The following is a 20,619-nucleotide window of genomic DNA, read 5'->3' on the forward strand; positions in this document are numbered from 1 at the left end:
AAAAGAGGGAAACGGGGGCGAAGGGCTCTTGCATCCCCCCGCCCAAAAAATAAATAAGAGAGAGAGAGAGAGAGAAGGGAAAGGGAAAGAGAATAAAAAAGGAAAGGAAGAAGAATAAGAAGAAAAGAGGGGCTCTTGCCTCCTCCCCCTATCCCGCGCCAACAAATAAATAGGAGAGAGAGAGAGAGATAGAGAGAAGGGAAAGGGAAAGGGAAAGAAAATATAAAAGGAAAAAAAGAAGAAGAAGACGGAAAGAGGGAAACGGGGGAAGGGCGAAAGGCTCTTACCTCCCCCTCCCCCTCCCGCCATAAAGGGAAAGAGAAGGGAGAGGGAAAGAAAATATAAAAGGAAAGAAAGAAGAGGAAAAAGAATAAGAAAAGAGGGAAACAGGGGCGAAGGGCTCTTGCCTCCTTTCTTTTCTTTCTTTTCCTTTCTTTCCTATTCTCCCTCTTTTTCGTTTTTCTCTTTCTTTCTTCTCTTTCCCTTTCCTTCTCTCTCTCTCTCTCTTATTTATTTTTTGGCGGGGGGCGGGGGGACGAGGCAAAAGCCCTTTGCCCCCGTTTCCCTCTTTTCTTCTTCTCTTCTTTCTTTCCTTTTATCTTCTCTTTCCCTTTCCCTTTCCCTTCTCTCTCTCTCTCTCTCTCTGATTTATTTTTTGGCGGGGGGAGGGGGGGGGCAAGAGTCCTTCGCCCTTCCCCCGTTTTCCTCTTTTCTTCTTCTTCCTCTTCTTTCTTTCCTTTTATCTTCTCTTTCCCTTTCCCTTTCCCTTCTCTCTCTCTCTCTGATTTATTTTTTGGCGGGGAGGGGGGGGGGGGGTGAGGAGGAGGCAAGAGCCCTTCGCCCCCCCCCCCCGTTTCCCTCTTTTCTTCTTATTATTCTTTCTTTCCTTTTATCTTCTCTTTCCCTTTCCCTTTTTTCCTTCTCTCTGTCTCCCCCAGCTAGGGCTGGTTTTGTTTACGAAGCGCCCGTCAGGAGAGTACACGATAGAGTACACGATAGAGTACACGATAAAATTGACGATATCGTGAACTTTATATCGTGAACTTTTCACGATAAAATTCACGATATCGTCAATTTCATCGTGAAAAGTTCACGATAAAGTTCACGATATCGTCAATTTCGTGAATTTCTTCGTGAAAAATATGCGATAAAATTGACGATATCGTGAATTTTATCGCATATTTTTCACGATTTAGTCTATTCGCGATGTCCCTTCAGGGCCACCATAGATTGTGCTATAGAATCAGGCATGGCGTACGTCCATATATTGAGGGGGGGGGGTGGTGCACTAATTTTACTTAAAAGGCTGGATGAATTGCGAGAGGGGGGGGGGTGAAGAAGTGGTCATAATCTCCCCTCCTCCTTGAATCGACGCAACTGGCCTAGATCTTTACCCCACTACCCTCTTTTCCTCATCGTTCTATTCATCTTAATGTATAAGTGGTGTTTCCGTTTGAAAGAAGGGTAAAAAAAATGACAGAGAGAGAGAGAGAGAGAGAGAGGGAGAGATATTAATGTTGCAAACATCCGATCTTATTAATATTATCCGATCTTTAATGTTGTCAATCATGAAGTTCTATTCTTCTCTCGAGCAGATGTTATATAGAAGAAGACAGATGCCATAAAGATTGCTAAAGGCTACAAATGACGTCATTCATCGGTTGCCAGAAGTGTGGATGACCCTTATTAGTTCTCATCTTTCTAATATTATAGAGGAACATTTCTCATAGTATAATTATCATGTATATGGCATTCATGCTGAATGTTTAAAGACATATTTTCGAGCAAGAAAATTATAATGAGACAACTGTCCGACATTGGGATACTTGGTAGTCCATTGGCAGATTCAAGGTTTAACTATTGGGGCCCCTGGGAAAGAAAAAAACAATTCGTTGAGCTAATTTCAGAAGAGGCAGGTGAATCAAAATCGTGTTTATAGCATAACTATTCACAAAAATGTGTCGGGTATTTTTAAAATGCTATTTTGGGCTTTCTCCTCCTGACAATACTGGATCAACTCCTGAAAATAATAAAATAATGTCAAGCATTCTAGTATTTCTTGTTAAGACTATGTATCTTTATTTTCTCAAAGCTAGCTGCAGATTTAAAAGAAAAACTTAAATGAGATCATTGCTTGGGATTGGCGCTCTTTGAGACTGTAGAACCGAACTTAAAGGATGAAACCTTCACCAGTTAAGATGAGCATGTTTGTTTTTCTTTATGTGGCTGCAGTGGGTGCATTTGCGACGGGGTCAGCCAAAGCAACAAGAACAAAAAGAGACAAGAAAGGATTGGAATAGGTGTAATTACAGACTTTACAGAATTACAAACTGTCAAAGACAAACTGTCAAAATGAATGTCTAAAAGAATAAACATAAAGTCGGGTTTGTGTATGCGGGCGGGGGGGGGGCACTTCTTGCATGGCATAGCCTGTCCTTTCACAGAATCTTTTAATGCCAGAGGTTACCGCTAAAGGAAAAACATAATATGAACAATATGAAAAAAGTAAACATACACCAGGAGCAAGGCAGAATTGAGGGTGAAATTGCGTAAAGACTTGATTTGATTACAGGTAAAAGTAGAGCTACCCCAGTTTTCGGTTCATTGCTCGGGAAAGGCACCTGCAGTATTGTTGTTGCCATAGTGAGAGCTTTGAAATGCAGCTGGAAAATGATTCGTGTAGGTTTATTACAGGACAGACGGCTTTACAAGCACTCTGTCAACAGATTAAAGCTATTTAATGGCTATCAGACTATAAAATATTTACAATCATAAAAAAACTACATCAGCAAACAACTTTAGGAGACATAAAATTGAATAGAAAAGTAGTTCCAGTAAAAATGATTTTCATAAATAGATAAGTACTGTTGTGAGCAAGTATCACATTTATTTTAAACATTTATTTTCAAGTTTGCAAATCGTCCTTTTAAATAAATATTACATGACAAATGGATAACGAGAAGTAACATAATAATGTACATGCTTTTTATTTTCTCAATATGCCACGATCGTACCATGGACATACTATGTAGTATGTTCATGGTCCTACCTGATGGTACTAGTTGTGAAATTTTGATTTTTCTTTTCAGAGAAAAGATGGAGGGAAAATAAAGGGGTAAGATTGGTGAGCAGAGATCGAGGAAGAGGAGGGAGAGAAACAGAGAGAGAGAGAGAGAGAGAGAGAGACAGAGGCAGAGAGAGGGATACAGAGAGATATAGACAGACAGAGACAGAAATAACTATATTAAAAACATAATTATGAAGACGCGATATTACGATTCCTTTATTGCCGAGATCATCATTGTGCAACAAATTAACGTTCTTGTTTCCACAAAACCAGATGAGTTATTATGTAATATTGTCACGATATGTTTCTTAAAATTCAGCTTTTAACCTTCTACCCTACTAGAAAAATATATAGCACATTTCTTTGTTGAATTCCCTTTACAGCAGCCAATATGACATACAATTATATGATCCTATATACTTTTAACAGCTCGGGAAGTGCGCGTTGCCATCTCACGAGGCCCATTAACATATTATTAATTAAGTTGAAGTGAACAATTATCTTACCATTTGCAAAGATAACAGTTGGTTGCCATGGCAAATACAAAGACGACTCTTAAATGAGCGTAATCAAGTATCGACTATAATGCATCCACACAACTGTACTCTTTTGCTCTACTGATCGTCATTGAGAGATAATTTTGTCTCACAAATAAGAAGAGAAGAGAGGGTCGGAGAAGGGGAGAGGGATAGGGAGGGATGGAGAGAGAGAGAGAGAGAGAGAGAGAGAGAGAGAGAGAGCGCGCGCATGGGGTTGGGATTGTTCGCATAGATGGGAGACAGAGACTGAGAGTGGGGTGAGAAAGACTAAATAAATGGGGGCAGGGTGAGACTATAGAGAGAGGGGGGGGGGGTGGGATGTCTTTTAAAAAGCATCTGCGTATAACCTGGAGAATGGTGAAAATAAAGATGTTTGGATCAATAGGCATGTGCATGTGAAAATTGGCAATACATGATAAAGTTAGACCGATGAGCATTGTGAGAAAGATAATTGCAGACAAAAGAAACCCCAGAGTGCTTTGTAGCCGTATAGTTTAAGGCCTGACTAAGTTGTTGAAACTTTAACCACCATCTCCTATGTAGCATCTTGAAGTTCTTATCTCAATCGCAGTGGGATTATTCTATAGGTTTACTCTCAAGATGGCGCTCTCCAGGTTCATTTTCTAGGTAGGATTGAAAGTTGACCATCCCCAAGAAAAATAATAATAATAATTTTTTTTTAAATGGCCTTACTCCATAGGTCTTGGCAAGGTCCATTGTAGGCCGTCATGTCGAGGAAAAGTCATACATACATGTAGAGGTATCGTGGTCGAGTGGATACGTCGCCGGAATGTCGATCGCAAGGTCCGCGGTTCGAGTCCCGCCGCGGCACTAATGTCCTTTGGCAAGACATTGATCTACATTTGCCACACTCAACCCAGGTGATGTAAATGGGTACCGGGCAGGAATTAATTCCTTGAAATGAAATGCTGGAGCGCTGTATAAACGGCAGCTAGGCTAAAGCCGGGGAAATAATAAATGTGCCTCGGAATAGAATTATCTAGATAGACGGCGCTATAGAAATGCCTATTATTGTTATTATTATTATTATTATACAGATACGAATCCTCAAGCAGTCCTGTCCTCAAGTGAACTGATATGCATCTTATAACCAAAATTACACGAGATGATAAAAAGAAAAACTAGACGGGAGTAGAATCTACAAATGTTCCTACCAGTTTGGTTATCTAATAACCACTTGAACAAGTAAAGGCATCGTCTCCACTTTAATATATCTTCAACACGCCACCCCCTAAAACAGCAAGACTTGACGACTTGAAATCTATTCCGAATTAAACAAAAAAATGAAAGCATATAGGGTCTATATTCAAATGTATACTTATATTTTATTTAAAAACAATTGAAAGTTACAAAAGCACCAAAGCCTATACGTGTCCTAGTCAGTGGCGGATCCAGGGGGGTAAAAAGGGGGCACGTGCCCCCCGGCCAAAAAAAAAATGTGTTAAAATCAGCCCTAAATTCGCCCAAAATTTACTGAAAAACAGGGGCGTGCCCCCCTGCCAATCTCTTTCCCACCGTGTGCCCCCCCGGCAAGAAATTCCTGGATCCGCCCCTGCTAGTAACACCACCCCTGACCCCTCCCCTGACCACTCCACTCTGTCCTCTTTCCTGAGATGAGTAAAGAAGAATCCCTGATTTTCTACTTTGGAGGGGTGGGGCCGGGTGACACACTGACGCTTTCCTTTTTGCTCTTTTTCCGATTCGTTTGTAGATCTATATGGCTAATTTTTTTAGTTAGTCCTTCTTCCTTCTTCAAATCTATATTACGCTTTCTTTTGTTACTCGTCTATATACCTACCAAACTTCCATAATTCTTCAACCATCGTGTTTTTTTTTTTTTTTTTTTTGTGGGGGGTCGGGGGGGGGGGGGGTGGTCAGATCGAGTTTCGAGGTATGATGAGATGTAGTGCCCTCCATATTCATTCTAATTCCAAGTTTATTGTTAGTATATTAGTAGATCTGGGTGTGAGGAAGTATCATAATCACACTAACAAACACTTATAGATCTTAGGGAGGATAAGGATTTGAACGTGTTACTCATTCATTCAGCGGCCACGATTTTACCAGGGACGTCGACGTGCGGCGTTTGAGGGCGACTTGAATCACTTCCGTTCTTTTGTTTACCGCTGTGCAGTGTGCACTACATTTGTAAATGCTTTCAAGAAAGGTGAGAAATTTATCCATTTAACCGAGATTAAAGTCTAAAAAACACATTCATATGTTTTGTTTGTTGTACAATTATCATGTAAACAATATTCGATTTTCGAATTTCATTGTAAATATTGAGGAAATCGTCCGAATATATTCGAATTTACTGTTTTCAGTCCCACATGCTCCCAAATTTGTTGTGATTTTCAATACATCACAGCATTGCAATGATTTCGAGTCGAGTGCGTATTGGATTGCGGATGATAAGTTGTGAAAGCTTTGCTCAAATAAATTTGATATAGATCTAAGCATGCCTATATAAATCATTTGATTTGATCTGAATTTAAGTTCACGTAGAAAACTTAACTTAAAGTCTAGATTTAAATAAGTCTAACATTTATACCCATTTGAAATTCATTTTGTTGCAAAATTTTCAGTCCATTTTCCTGTTTTATTCAAACATGTAAGGGTAATCTCGGTATTTATTCACTTCTGGTTGTTTGCCTTTATAAATAGTGAGGCAAAGCAATACAAATAATCGAAGTCTAATTGTTTGTGACCTCTTTCCAAGCTGTTAATGACGTATATTAGCCAAGCTAGCTAGCTAGACTCTTTTGATTGGCGGCTCAAATGTGCAGGTATTCTGCAGTTCTGTTTTTGTCTAGATCCTATTTTCATTTCTCTAAAGTTAGAATTTAGAGTAAGTCATTTGTTACTGTTAGACTAGCGCTAGCCCGACCAGACTCGCTAAAGCACAACCAATGTCCATATTTATTCAGACAATCAAGGTCTTGATGCATTGATCTGTGATCGTACATGGACCATCCATAACTTTCCTAGGGATGGCTAATGTGATTAAATGGAATAAAGTGTTGTTTTTTGTAATTCATTGTCTTATGATTCCTCTTACATGCAGGTTTTACTGAAGATCTTTAGAAGGTGACAAAGCTTTGATGGTGGCATCTTAATACCCCTTTTTCAGCTGCCGTGATACAACGATCATCATTCTAAGATACCATGCCTCGACCAGTGAGGCAGAATGCCGGTTCCCCTGGCAAGAATGCTGTGACCTGTCCCATATGTGGACGGCACTGCAGCCCCTCGACCATCAATGCCCATCTAGACAAGTGCTTGTCATCCAAGGATGATTCTTCCCCGCCAAGGAAGAGATCGAAGCAGGACTCCTACGCGGAAAGTGAAAATGACGTTGAGACTGAACCGGTACACCAGCCGGGCCAGCTCAATGCAGAGTGGGCCGCGATTCTAAAGAATCAAACCAAGGAGGAGAAGAAAACCCCCAAATCTGAAAAGAAGAAGAAGGAGAAGAAAAAGTCAAAGAAGGATTCCACTCAATCGAGTAGTGGAGATGGACTGAGCACTCCCAAAAAGACCAAGTCTGAAAAGGGGGCCAAATCAGAGAAAAGTAGTGCCAAGAAGGAGAAACGGGAGAAGTCGGTCAAAGGAGAGAAGAAAAAGAAACGCAAAAGGAAACACAAAGATAAGGGTGATGACGACGATGTGTTTGACTTTGATGCTGATGAGATGGAGGGGGCAAAAAAGAAAGTATCGTCGACGGACGGCACCCCTAACAAAGCAACAACTCCTTCCAAGAAAACAACTCTGAACGATAAAAACGCCACTCCTACTCATAAAAAATCCCCTGCTTCACATCAGTCACCTAAAAAGTCATCCATTAAGTCCCCCTTTGTCAGTTTATCGCCAAAACAAGCTAGCCAGTCTTTCTGGGCACGGCAGAATGCACAATCAATGAGTCCAAACTATCAAGCAATGAAATTCAGTGCCCAAACGCCACCGGGCATTGGAAAAGCAACAATCCAGACGCCACCAACGGCAAAGACAAATGCCCAGTCACCGACACCGCAGAGCACAAAGCCCACATTTGGGGCGACGCCCTCTCAGCCACGCCCTGATTTTCGTCCCCTTGCTGAAAGAATGCGGCCTTATACTATGGACACTCTCATAGGTCAGAACAAGGCCCTTGGTGCTACAGGGACACTTCGTCGCCTCCTGGACGTTGGTAACATTCCTTCCATGATCTTCTGGGGACCGCCTGGGTGTGGAAAAGTAAGTGTGGATCTTACTCTAATATAAATTACGGGTAGTTGACATTTTCCTGGAATTAAAATTAGCTATCATGCCTTATGTGACATATATCTCAGCATTGTTGCAGAATTTTCAGTAATTATTCACACTTCTATTTCTATAAGAACTTTGCAATACATTTCATCTCTTGATTATTAAAGTTCCTGATTCTCTTTGGGCAATCTGGCACATTTTCTGGGAAAGACTTTAGGGTACAGGTTAGCATTGCAATTGGGTTTATGGTTAGGGAATTGGTCTAGTGTTAGGTCCAGGGTACTGAAAGGAATCTGGATGGTTTAGGAAATTGACCTTGGAGCAGTTGTTGCCGCAGCTTGTGTTTTAAAGCCCTCCCTCTTTTAAAATCAGTATCAAGACAGTTGTAGTTAATCTTAGTTTCTTAAATAATGATGATCCAATCAAGGCACATGTACAAATGTCCATCTTTCTTTTCATGTTGCAGACTTCACTGGCCAATGTCATAGCGAGACAGGCCAAGGTGAGAAACACTCATCGTTTCATCACGTTCTCGGCGACGACGAGCAACGTGTCGGACGTCAAATCTGCCGTGGAGATTGCACGGAATGAACAACGCATGTACAGGAGGAAGACAATTCTTTTCATCGATGAGATCCATCGATTCAATAAAACTCAACAGGTTAGATAACTTTCAAATTATCATTTTATGATTCCCATAAAACTGATCGTCTAAGAGTTCAGCTGGAGTTTTGGTAATGAAGTTGTATTTTGGTGAAAGATGTCCAATTTTGGACCAGCAAAATGGAATCAATGTAAATAATGCATACCGGTAATGTAGATTTCTGTTCTGACTGTTGAAAACGTTTGGTTCAGAAATAAATGATTTGCATATAAACAGGAATACAAATTTGAAAAAACATAATTTTTTGGGGAAAAAGCATAACTAGCATTGAGCATTAGCAGTTAACAGATACAGCCAATCATGTGTTCAATGTAAAATATAACTTTAATGTACATGATAGTGCTGTGATCTGACACATGTTTCCAGTGACATTATTTCTAGGGTTGAAGTTGAATAATATTTAATATTATTCAACTTCAACAAATTTTGTTGATTTTAGATATTCTTGGAGAAATTATCACAAGGCCATACATCATGATATCATTTTCATATATGTTTGTTGTGTATATTTGGCAGTATGAAACAACTGCAACTTTTTTTATCTTCCATGTTATCCAAAGAATATAATTTATCAACTAGATTTATTATGCTAAATATATTACTCATTGCGTTTGTCTCGCAAGGTGGTCAATAAGGAATCAAACGAATATCACTAGCGATATTATTTTCGATAGATTTATTATCATAACATGTTGAGCTTTGCATGACGGTATCTAAAGTGACCACTCTTCCTTACCCTCAATAGGACACATTTTTGCTGCACGTTGAAAACGGCACCATCATCCTGATCGGAGCAACGACCGAGAACCCCTCGTTCCGGGTGAACAGCGCCCTCCTGAGTCGATGTCGTGTAGTGGTGCTTGAGAAGCTCAGTCCCGAGAGCATCATGCTGATCTTAGAGAGGGCGCTAAAGGAAGGTCAGGTCGGCATTGTTGAGGATCCCCTGGTAGCAGACGCCATGCCAAACTCCGATAAGGAGTGAGTAGACGATGCATTTCTCCTCTTTATCAGTTAAAGCCCCACTGTACTACCTGTAGCTACTTGCTCCCTCTATATAGAAAACAATGCCTAATCGGTGATCATTGGTCCCCATGATCCTCTTTTTCTTATGTTAATTGAGAGCCGAGTCGATGAGATAACCACCTGCTAGTGACCACCCTGGGTGGTCTAATCCCTCCTAGCCAAACTAGTACAGACGGCTGTTAGTTTCAGTAGTTTCAGTTCAATTATCAATCAGCAAACTTTGGGACATTGATCATTATTACAGGTAATTACTAGAAATACATCTCTCGAAGAGTCTTCAGGTGAGGGAAATGTAAGATAATGACTTTTCTTTATGGGGCTATTTCTGGAAAATGCAGAGCATTTATCTAAGACCTGTTGGTCATAAAAGTGAAGCCCATCTCTTGTGATCGTTAACACCTGTTAATGGGTAAGTGCTTTGTCCACACACCATTACAGCACTTCATGACGCTCCTCGTATTTACTCGCCTCACCTACCATCCCAGTATAGCTTCCTGAGTGAGCTGCCAAAGGAATTACCCAACCAAGTACCAAATGCCTGAATGGTGCCAAATTTTCCTTGAGAGCCCACTACTATGCGTTAAATGTTTATTGTCACCCTTTAACCATTCTTTACTATGTATCTTGTAACACTGTTTCATAGGAGCACCACCATTTCTATTGAGAGAGAAGCGCTATGCCTTCTTGCCAACCTGTGCGACGGTGACGCACGCTCAGCACTCAACTCCCTTCAGATGGTCCTGGACGTGGCCAAGGGGTCAACAGGAGGTCAACAGGCTGATGCTTCCAAGGTTCTAAGGTCAAGTGTCATCACCATCGACCAGATCAGAGACAGCTTGCAGAGGTCACATATCAGTTATGACAAATCAGGTGAGTGGATTCTTTTGATATCGGAAAAGCCCTTACTACATACGTGAATAGAAAAGATTTGCACTTCCGCTAATCTGGTATTACTGGTTACTAATTACTGGTATCATTTGATCTTATGGGTAATCATGCAGGTATGAAAAGCACTCCATAGAAATTATTTATATATCTCCAATTATCTAAATACCTCTGAAACTAGTACTTAGCTTAGAAATAAACCATATGTATCTACTTGGACAATGTGTTAGAATTCTTATACAAAAATCAACCCCTCCATCCCATAAGCAGAAGACTATCTGATGGAAAGTAAGTTTTTAAAATTTACCACAGGTTACTTTGCCACCAGCCAGGATTAGTGACATAGTGTAACAAGGGTCTAGCTGTTGTGGGGGACACCAAGGTCATAGGGGGAAGGGGCAGTGCACCAATCTCCCTTGTTAAATAAAATAGGAATTAACGAGGCCACCGATTAGGGTGGGTTAAGAAGGTGTCCTATCACCATCTTTTCATGTACTTTTCCATATGTCCCTTTACTTTTCTCTCCTTTGTCTTTCTTTTCGCACCTTTTAATTAAGTAGGGGCACCCCCGCACCCCCACCCCATCCTTACTTGTTGCTATCCAACTGTTGTTAATCAATGTGATCACTAAATCTCTTTCTCCTATCTGTAGGTGAGGAACACTACAACTGTGCCTCTGCCCTTCAGAAGTCCATACGAGCCTCTGATGCCAACGCTGCGGTCTACTGGCTGGGGCGCATGCTTGTCGGAGGCGAAGACCCCCTCTACATTGCCAGGAGGCTCGTGGTCTGTGCCAGTGAAGATATTGGTAAGAAGTGATTCCTTTAGTTTTAAAAACAACATTGTCACTATTATGTGTGACAAGTTCACAAGCACATATTGGCCCCTTCAACTGCACCTTGCAGTCAAATAAATGTCCTACCCTGCGTGGGTCTTCGAACACGAACCTGGCTTGCTGCTCACGGGGTCGGCAAAAAAAAAACAAAAACAACATTGCAGCAGTGTACACGTGTTATCAGACTGTATGCCTGGACGTGTACACGACTACCTAATTGCATGCTTATGCGCGGACTTATATTCCATATTGCTAGTATCTGCTTAATTGATTTCCTGAGAAGGAGATTCTGTTCAGAAAAAAGTCAACCGTTTTTTTAAAAATCTGTTCAAGAACTTTGAATGTGCATGTAGCTGAAACTGATGAAGTCAATCTCTGCTTTTTCCAATTGATAAATGTACTTTACAGTACAAGTATCTGCCTTATCTCAGAGAGAAGTAGAAGTAATGTCTTCATTATGTAGATTCACTGTTTGTGCCACACACAGCACGATAGGGGTTAAAGATTTGGCTAACGGACGTACTTTCCATGGTATACTCTTCCTTTTTTCTTCCTGACAGGTATGGCTGATTCCCAAGCTCTCGTCCAGGCTACATCAACATATCAAGCCTGTCAAACTATTGGCATGCCAGAATGCGAGGTAAGAACATGTACCATCTGCACCTTTTACAAGCCCTTTGCTTTATTTCAAGGCAGCACTATAACACCAGCCAGCAAGTTGTCTATTAAAGGGATCAGGTAACTTTGCCTCAGATTCTGAAACAATATCCTGGATTTAGCTCATGCTGCAATAATAATTATAAACCTTTAGGTCAGTCAGGAAACCCATGAATGTTATACCGTATTTGCCGGCGTAAAGGCCGCACCCCCGCATAGGCCGCACCCCCAACTTTGACATTTTGTAGAGAAAAAAAAAAAAAAAAAAAAGGGGGAAAAAAAAAAAAAAAGGAAAAAAAAAAAAAACGGACCAAAGAAAATAATTTTAATTTTCCCGTAGAACTCTATTTTTCCTACAAACTAATACCAAAATTATCAATCATTTTATAAATTTACAGGAAGTTTACCTAAAAAATGATCGTAATTTAGCAAATCTTCATCGATTTTAAGGCAGATTAGCACATTCATGGGACACTAGAGGGCGCTTCGCATGCATACAGAAACCTCAATGGCCAACCTATCGCAGGGTGGAAGCATGGTGTAAGGATTTTTTTTTTTTTTTTATGTTATCCGGTCTTCCCCCCTATCGTACCGTCAAATGGAGAAAATAAACAAGCTTTTGTACTGTTATTAGAGATCTACCGAGGTTAGTTTGTCGCTTTAATTAATTAGATGGTCTCAATTATAATTCAGAATTATCTTACTGAAAAGTTAACAACACCGATGATTGCGCGCTGTGCATCTCCGAAGGTGCGTTGGATTTGTTAGCAACTCTCGGCCCCGTAGCTCCCCGACACAGAGTGTGTGAGTAAGGTATGATTTTGGTTATGTACTAACCAAAATCATACCTTACTCACACACTCTGTGGTGGGGAGCTACGGGGCTGAGAGTTGCTAACAAATCCAACGCACCTTCGGAGATTCACAGCGCGCAATCATCGGTGTTCTTAAGGACATTTTTACAACTTTACAAGTACGAGTTTCTGGTCAGTTTCCTTATTTCTTTGGTTGCACAACGATTAAAAAGATAACTTCTTCAAATTTGCTGCTGACGTGGTTCAGAAAAGATTTTGTCCGATGTGTTTCAAGTCAATTTTGTTAATACATTTTGTTGTATGAAGTTGCCTACAAATAATGGACGTGATGTTTTGACCGCTGAATTTTGTTGTTGTTGCGTATACGCCGCACCCCGACTTTTTGATTTTTTCTCACCCGAAAATACTGCGGCCTTTACGCCGGCAAATACGGTAAGCAGATCACCTGTCTGATTATCAAGATATTTATGATTGGAAACAGTCTATTGAGAATAATGAGTATAGTAAAACCAGTCACTCAAAGATTTTTATTTTTTTGAGGCACTTGATGATCATTTTGAGGAGCAATTTTTTTAGGGATCAAATGTTACACCATATCACAGACACTGATAACACGTAGGGCCATGCATCTCATATTTAACATTGTTAAACGATGCCTTGAAAGTTGGTAGAGCATTTGCCTGTGGCTGTCAGAACATAGATCATGGCTTTGGACATAGCCTGCAGATGCAGATGACTGGAACCTTTATTATATGTACCGGTACACATGAAAAAGGGTGAAACTCCAGTGAATTATAACACATCCACTTCCAAACACAGGGAAGAGAAACATTACATTGTTGCGATTATGTTTGTTTTCTTCCCTCCTCCAGGCAAAGTAGATGACAAATGAAACAAATACTGCCTAACATACCATCTGTCTGTAAATACCACACTTTCTGTGTCCCTCGAATAGTGTCTCTCATAGAAAAATGTACTGAAGGAACCTGTACATAAGGACCACCTGCGTATGAAGACCACTCTCATTTCTCCCTTGAGCAGTTTTTATTTACAAATCTCATTGTTATTGATAAAAGCTTCGTCATCATCATCATCATCATCATCATCAACATCATCGTAATCTACATTAGGATCTTTATCATTTTTCTTTTTTATTGTTCTCTAAATTTTCTCTTCTTTTTTGGTTTGTTATAGCTGAACCTTGCCCACTGTGCGATCTACCTTTCAAGGGCGCCCAAGTCGCGCCAGGTGGCCACCGTCTACGCCCGCGTCAAGGACTGCCTCAAGAACCACCAGGGCCCCACCCCTCCCATACCCCTCCACCTGCAGACCCCCGCCACCAAGTACCAGCTGGTTCGTAACACCCTGGGTGGGTGGGGCAAGGGGCGGGTCATGGCAGGGGGGTACGAGGGGCACATGCCAGAGAGCTTAGCAGGACTCGATTTCTTCTCCATGTCAACGTAGAAGCTACGGAGAAGTACTTTTTTAGCGGCGGACGCGCAGGGATGCCATTGACATGTGGTGCTAGAGTTGAGGGAGGTATATGATAGGGTTAAATAAGAGTAGGTTCAGGGCCCCAATTCACAAAACTTGTCATCAGTGACAAATGACAGTTTTTGTTATAAGCTACTGAAATTCTTGCTTCTGATTGGTTTATCAGCAGATTTGTCACTGATTTTTGTCATTTGTCATTGAAAAAAGGCTTTGTGAAACCGGTCCCAGGACATGTTCTATGGAAATTAAGCATGACTACAAGCTTCTTCAAGTTTCTGATTGGAATGTATTTTTGACAATTTTTTTTTTTAAAGGATAGGTGATAATGAATTTTGGCCATTAAGTCATCTACTGAGAGCCAGGAGGGCAGTGACTAATATCTTTTCGCACAGGGTCGATACTCATCTGGCTTTCAGCAGAAGATAATAATTCTTTGCTTTAGATTAGGGGTGTACCAAGCAAGTATTGATAAGAAATAATAATCTGGCTCTTTTAATACTGCATCAAACGGCATGCAAATACTTGTGCTTCAGCATGAGCGTCTGCTCAAGGCAAATAAATCATGTCTTTTTGTGCTTTCCTATTTTAGGAATTGGATTAAAAACTTGTTGACTTCCAAACATGTTGCTTCTCATCCAAAATATCGCACAGCTAGAGATTAAAAAAACAAAAACATGACTGAAATGGTATGTTTGAGTTGGACTTGTGGGCCCTACCCATTAATGTAGAAAGGTCACATATCCATGGATACATTCTGTTATATTGGTAAAAGGGAGGGAGATAATTAATGCTATTCTGGTTATCGGTAGCTGATGTAAAATACCTGAATGGCCTGGTTATAAACCAGGGAATAGTAGGTATAATAGTATCTGTTTGGAGCCAGAAGGATACTCTCTCTCTCTCTCTCTCTCTCTGTTAAGTATATGAGTTAATGCCCGTATGGCTCCAAACAAAAAGATACACACAAAGCCATTCAATTTAAGAAAGGAGACATTGGATAAAAGTGATCCTGGTGGAATTATCCTTGGCATTTCAGGACAAAATTGTCAATAAAACAAAGTGAATTGTTTATACTTTGTTGACTCTAGAAAAAAATGGATATTGAATTATTGGATGAAATACAGCTACACAATTGTCATGAATATTGAGAGAAATATTAATGTTCATTGTGTTCTGGAAAAACAAGTGATCTGGGGGATAAATTATTCACGTTATTTTAGTGCAGAATTTCAGAAATATATGTAATGAATATTGTAATGAGGGGAAAATGATATTCAGGTCACTGAACTTACACCAATATGACGAAAATACAGAGTGAAATTATTAATATCATCATTACTGTTATACCAGTATATATTTTTTGTTGTTGAAGATTGGGCATTGGATTAATTTGAAGTCATCTTAGAGAAAATGTTCTGATTATTTCATGGCAGAACTGATGAGAATAGAGTGTAATGTTGTTTATATTTTGTACATGATGTAGATATATACGATAGCTAGCTTCCCGAAACCTTCCATGCATTTTTCCACCAATCAGTAACCGGCTTTATAGCAAGTATGTCTTCGTGCCAAATATAGCCATATTTTTTGTTGTCTTCTGCTGAACATAGGCTCCGAGTTTTTTAGAAGTATTTGAAAATGTGTAGATGAATTATAATCAATTATAGTGCCAATTTTACTTGTTCCGAATGAACTTTCCCATTTTTGTCTCAAAATGTGAGGCTTTTTTATGATTTTCGCAGCTGAAGAGCTTTCTTTTTAAATGTACATGTTTGTTGATGTCATTGATGAAAGATTGAAGTTTTTTGGTACAGGATAAAGGACCATTGTTGTAATAATTAGAAATATGCTAATTTCCTACCTTTGTATCAAAATATAGTGATGTGCTTTCCTCCTTAGTTATTTATTTCCACCTCAAAGATTATACCGTAAGTCAGTAAATTTTGTTAAACTTTTCCAAACATTGATTGAAAATCCTGATTCGCGCAAAAGGTACCGTTGTGTCAGCTAACTCATATACAGTTTGTAAACCGAAGAGACTGATCATAAAGTATTTCACCCAATAACTGCCTACAAGCACTTTTTTAATACTCAGAACTGCCATTGTTGAGTTGTACGGACTACGGAACAACATTGTGCTTTCGGCTTTGTTCTTTCTCGAAATAGGTCGTCGGGCTATCCAAAGAATTATGAAAAAGGAATCTCAATCCTGTAGTAAATTGATAGCTGTAGTGTATTTTGATAGCATTTGTATCAATTTATACTAAGATTCAATATGTATCAATGCTGGAATATCTCTTTCGAAACCAGTGTTATGTCTGAAAACTTTCATGAGTAAATTGACTTGGATGTAGGAAGTGGGATCTGGTATTGTGGTACATGTATATACAGTTAACAACAGGAATATTCTTACCCCTTGTAAATTTGATGTTTTTTTGTTGTAATACTGCTATGGTGGGTCTGCTTTTCTGACCAACTGGAACCAGTCTGGCCAAACTCTTTGTAAAGATAGCTCTGGTTATGCTGTATAACTTATTCAATTACAAGAGATATGATAATGGGTCAGATAATAATAATAATAACATAATAAAATAGTGGGATTGAAATTTTTGTAATGATGAATGAAAGTAAGTTTATAACAATAACAAAAAGAAATGAAGCTCGAGTACATCAAAAATCAGTTTATTTATACAACATAATTTCACTTAATTTGATATATATTTGAAATTTCAAGGTGATTATTACATCAAGGCATGACAATTGAAGGAAAGCATACTTTGCAATATATGTGACTAATAAACAATCCTGATAGCTGTGCTTTTAATGTAAAAGAAGACAGCATTTTTTAGAAAAGAGAATGAAATATTTCATTCTAAGTTAAAAGCTTACAAGTAAAGTGAATTTTTTTATTATAGATGTGACAGCAATGCAGCATAATATTCTGTACCATTTTAAACATCATTCCTTTTTAAAATGTTCTTTCATCGAAACGGGCGAACCTAAACGAAAACGAGATTTGCCCCTGATAAATATGTCATAACGTGTACATAATAACCCATGCAAGTGAAAAAGCTCTCGATTGCCAACCGCAGTGCTTCATTATTGTAGAATTGTTGCATATTACATAGAGAAATACCACTTACCTGCATGAACAGACATAAATCTTGTTTTCTGAATGTATTTTTACATGCTATGTATAGTGACTCAACTGTAATCTTTTCTATGTGATAGGATAGCTCATGGAATTAAAATACGATGAATCCATATTTGTAAGATGTTTGTTCTTGTGTTGTCTTATGTAGAAGTCTGCAGACATTTATAAATATCGATAGGCTTTAAAACATTCATTTCTGTAAAGAAAATGTCCATGACACATTTTGTTTTCTTCTATCATTTAACCTAACCATGCTTCTATGTCTAAAAGCATTTTCCTATTCAAGGATATTTCATAACGTGACCATGCTCCCCCCCCCCCCAAGCAAAAAGAGCCCTATTCTATTCTAGTTTTGGTCTTGGGGGGGGGGGGGGGTTCCTTCACAAACTATAACTTCAGTTTACACCTTAGGGTAATAATCATGAATAAATTACAATAAATGGTATTTCGCTTTCATTCATTATATTTAGGATATCAAAAATATTTAAAAATTGTACAGAATTGGACCAAATTTTGTAATTATTCAGAAATATACAAGCTAAAGTACTGAAAATGTATACAAATTCACACAGATAATATCAAGGAGTACATGAAGTTGCAATATGCGCAACATGAATGGACGGTAATGAAAAAAAAAGATTTAAGTGCACAAATCAGTGAATAATCACACAATTGAATACGTTCGTGAATACACCTAAACAGTTAGGGTACAGTATATATCGTTTCATATTTTTATGAGCCTTACGAGTGCCTACCAGCAATGGATAAGAAACACAAGCATATGTTTCAAATGTAAATCAAATGGATCGCAACGCTCCAGTGTACTTTATACATATCATAGAATACACAACTTAGTTTAGAATACCTCTTAATCTTTTATCTCTATGTCCTTGCCACCTTGCCACATGAGAAGAACAAAGCTTTTGTGGTACTACATGTATAATTGCTACACTGTAATTATTAGAACACTAAAACAGGTGCGACTTGTGAGAAACAAGAACAATTGTCACATACAACCTATCCATTTACACCAAGTACTGCTCAATGCTTTCATGTCCCACGCGTGGCATTCAACATACAAAAAATCTAGTGCTCCAAAGTACAAACATAGTGTTTGGCTCCAAGACGATGGTACCCATATGTGAAAGGTTCTGAAGGGTAGTGCTGCATATATACAGGTGCAACTTCTTGGTTTTCACAATCTACCATCATCTACATTTCTATTTCCAAACTTTGATTTTAAATAGATACCACCATCTGCAAACTAAAACTAAAACCCCTTAACCGTTGGCATCCATGAGTTTTTCAAACACTGGTCTAAAAATGAGCTGTCTACTTGCTTTCATCCAAATTGAATTTCCATGATTTAACTTTGATTACAACAATAAAATTCATGAGGTAATAAGAAGTGAATTGAATTCTGAAGAAGTAGCCTGGTACACATGTTCCCTTTGGCGATTAACACATCCAAATTTGAAAAAAAAGTTTATCAATACACGTATGCAGTAGCTACCCAAATCCTAACACTTTCATGTGTGCATAAGTTATATATCTTATTATTCCTACACTAAATACAAGTACTTATAAAGCATTATATAGTGGTTAAAAAAGCATTGCATATTAAATAACCCCACACACGTGAAAACACTGCACTACAGTTCAAACTAGAGCAAGCTAAACCCTTTCCATAATAATTAATTATCGATCACACGCACATTATATGAAAATAGATGATTTCTGCATAAGTTTCTGAACACCACAAACATTATATGTGACAAATTATTGCATGAGTACATACATGTATTATAATTTACAAGCTTTCTGTCAAATAGATGTATATAAAACAAAATTTGACACATGATTCTATCAAGCATAATAAATACTCATAAATTCTTGACAAATGTTATCCTGGAAAACATGTATATATCACATGAAAATGACTTTTTGAATAATCCCCTCAAAATCGAACTAAGAAGTGCCAGAACTTTTCATCAGACACATACTGAAGCTTTGCAATAATTCTAAAGTTCGAAACAGTCCAGTCAAGTTCTTCCTGCTTCTGGTAACCATGTAAACCAGTACTACTTGTTGATGGTCGAGTGGTCGGCGACTAAACAGGCTCACCCCCCCCCCCCAGGCAACTCGGGTGAGAAGGGTGCGTAGACCCCCAGCAGGATTAAACAATAAGACCTGTCAATGCAGGGATCCGTTCATGGAGGAACCAACAACAGACATCCATCCATTCCCCTAGGGTAATGGTTGGTGGTATGTCAGGGCAGGCTTGCCGTAACAAAAAAACATTACACTAGCGAAATTATGGTATCCAATCCAATCCAAATATATTTGATATAGCCCCTTTTCCTTGCAGTTACAACGCGCTGCACACACGCTCCACAATCTTTGGGCCACTTAAAAACAAAAGTTAGACATTTCTCAGAGATCAGTCAAGTGGGGGACTAAAAGAAAGCTCTAAGATTGGTCTAAATAAGGCGGCTAAAGACAAGAAGAAGTGGAGGGAGGAATTGTCATCACAACGGGAAAGTCGACCCAGCGGAAGAGGGAAAATGCTGACTTTCATTAATGACGATGATGATGATGAAGACTAGATCCACACACTTCAGAAGGACGACATCAAACTCATAAAAAAATAATATAAAACTCCTTGCTTATGATATTTTTAAAACCACAGTCTATGATGATCTATAAATCTTTGGCATAAAATTTAACAAATGAAGGAATGACACAACACATGAAGCACACATTTTCCATCCACTAAAATGCTACATGCTCTTATCTTAGGGTATATATCTGAAGGTTGATAGGAGGTGGCATAAAAATAAGGACTCTCCCACGTACATGCCTAACGTTCATATACAGAACTCTACGATTGGCAGTTGCTCAGTGTACTAAGAACAAGACTATACTAGAATGCTACATTTCAGAGAAGGAGTGGGTCCATGTATCTCTTGGAGGGAAAACACAGCGAACTAATGTAAAATACACAAAAGGAATGCTCTGACATTGATAAATATACAGTGAAAATGTGATTAATTTCATAATACTGAAATCAAAATGAGAATAATCATATGAATGATGTTGATAAACCTGATGCGTGATGCTAAATAATGGAATGCTAATTAGAGGAATCATGGCAAGTGTGTGTATTCTCTTGCTTAATTTTCTAAATCACAATATAACGATAGAAATTTGAATTATTAGGT

General features: G+C 38.9%; 1 protein-coding gene and 1 long non-coding RNA gene across 2 annotated transcripts; one reads left to right on the forward strand and one right to left on the reverse strand.

Annotated features, from left to right (window-relative positions):
* Nucleotides 1–5,692: 5,692 nt before the first annotated feature.
* LOC591120 (ATPase WRNIP1) lies at nucleotides 5,693–14,552 on the forward strand. The gene is made up of 8 exons (XM_030975714.1): nucleotides 5,693–5,794; nucleotides 6,692–7,860; nucleotides 8,339–8,533; nucleotides 9,282–9,514; nucleotides 10,203–10,429; nucleotides 11,097–11,252; nucleotides 11,840–11,919; nucleotides 13,945–14,552. Exons 2-8 carry the CDS (start codon nucleotides 6,793–6,795, stop codon nucleotides 14,212–14,214), a joined length of 2,229 nt encoding a protein of 742 aa, XP_030831574.1. The 5' UTR covers nucleotides 5,693–5,794; nucleotides 6,692–6,792; the 3' UTR covers nucleotides 14,215–14,552.
* LOC115920275 lies at nucleotides 11,944–20,608 on the reverse strand. Its single transcript, XR_004062277.1, has 3 exons — nucleotides 18,144–20,608; nucleotides 13,803–13,806; nucleotides 11,944–11,954 (listed from the first exon to the last, which is right to left on the reverse strand). It is a non-coding gene; the product is annotated as an uncharacterized LOC115920275 (long non-coding RNA).
* Between the last annotated feature and the right edge of the window lie 11 nt (nucleotides 20,609–20,619).

This window comes from Strongylocentrotus purpuratus, unplaced genomic scaffold (assembly GCF_000002235.5).
Source record: "Strongylocentrotus purpuratus isolate Spur 01 unplaced genomic scaffold, Spur_5.0 spur5_scaffold_8, whole genome shotgun sequence".
Classification (NCBI taxonomy): Eukaryota; Metazoa; Echinodermata; class Echinoidea; order Camarodonta; family Strongylocentrotidae; genus Strongylocentrotus; species Strongylocentrotus purpuratus.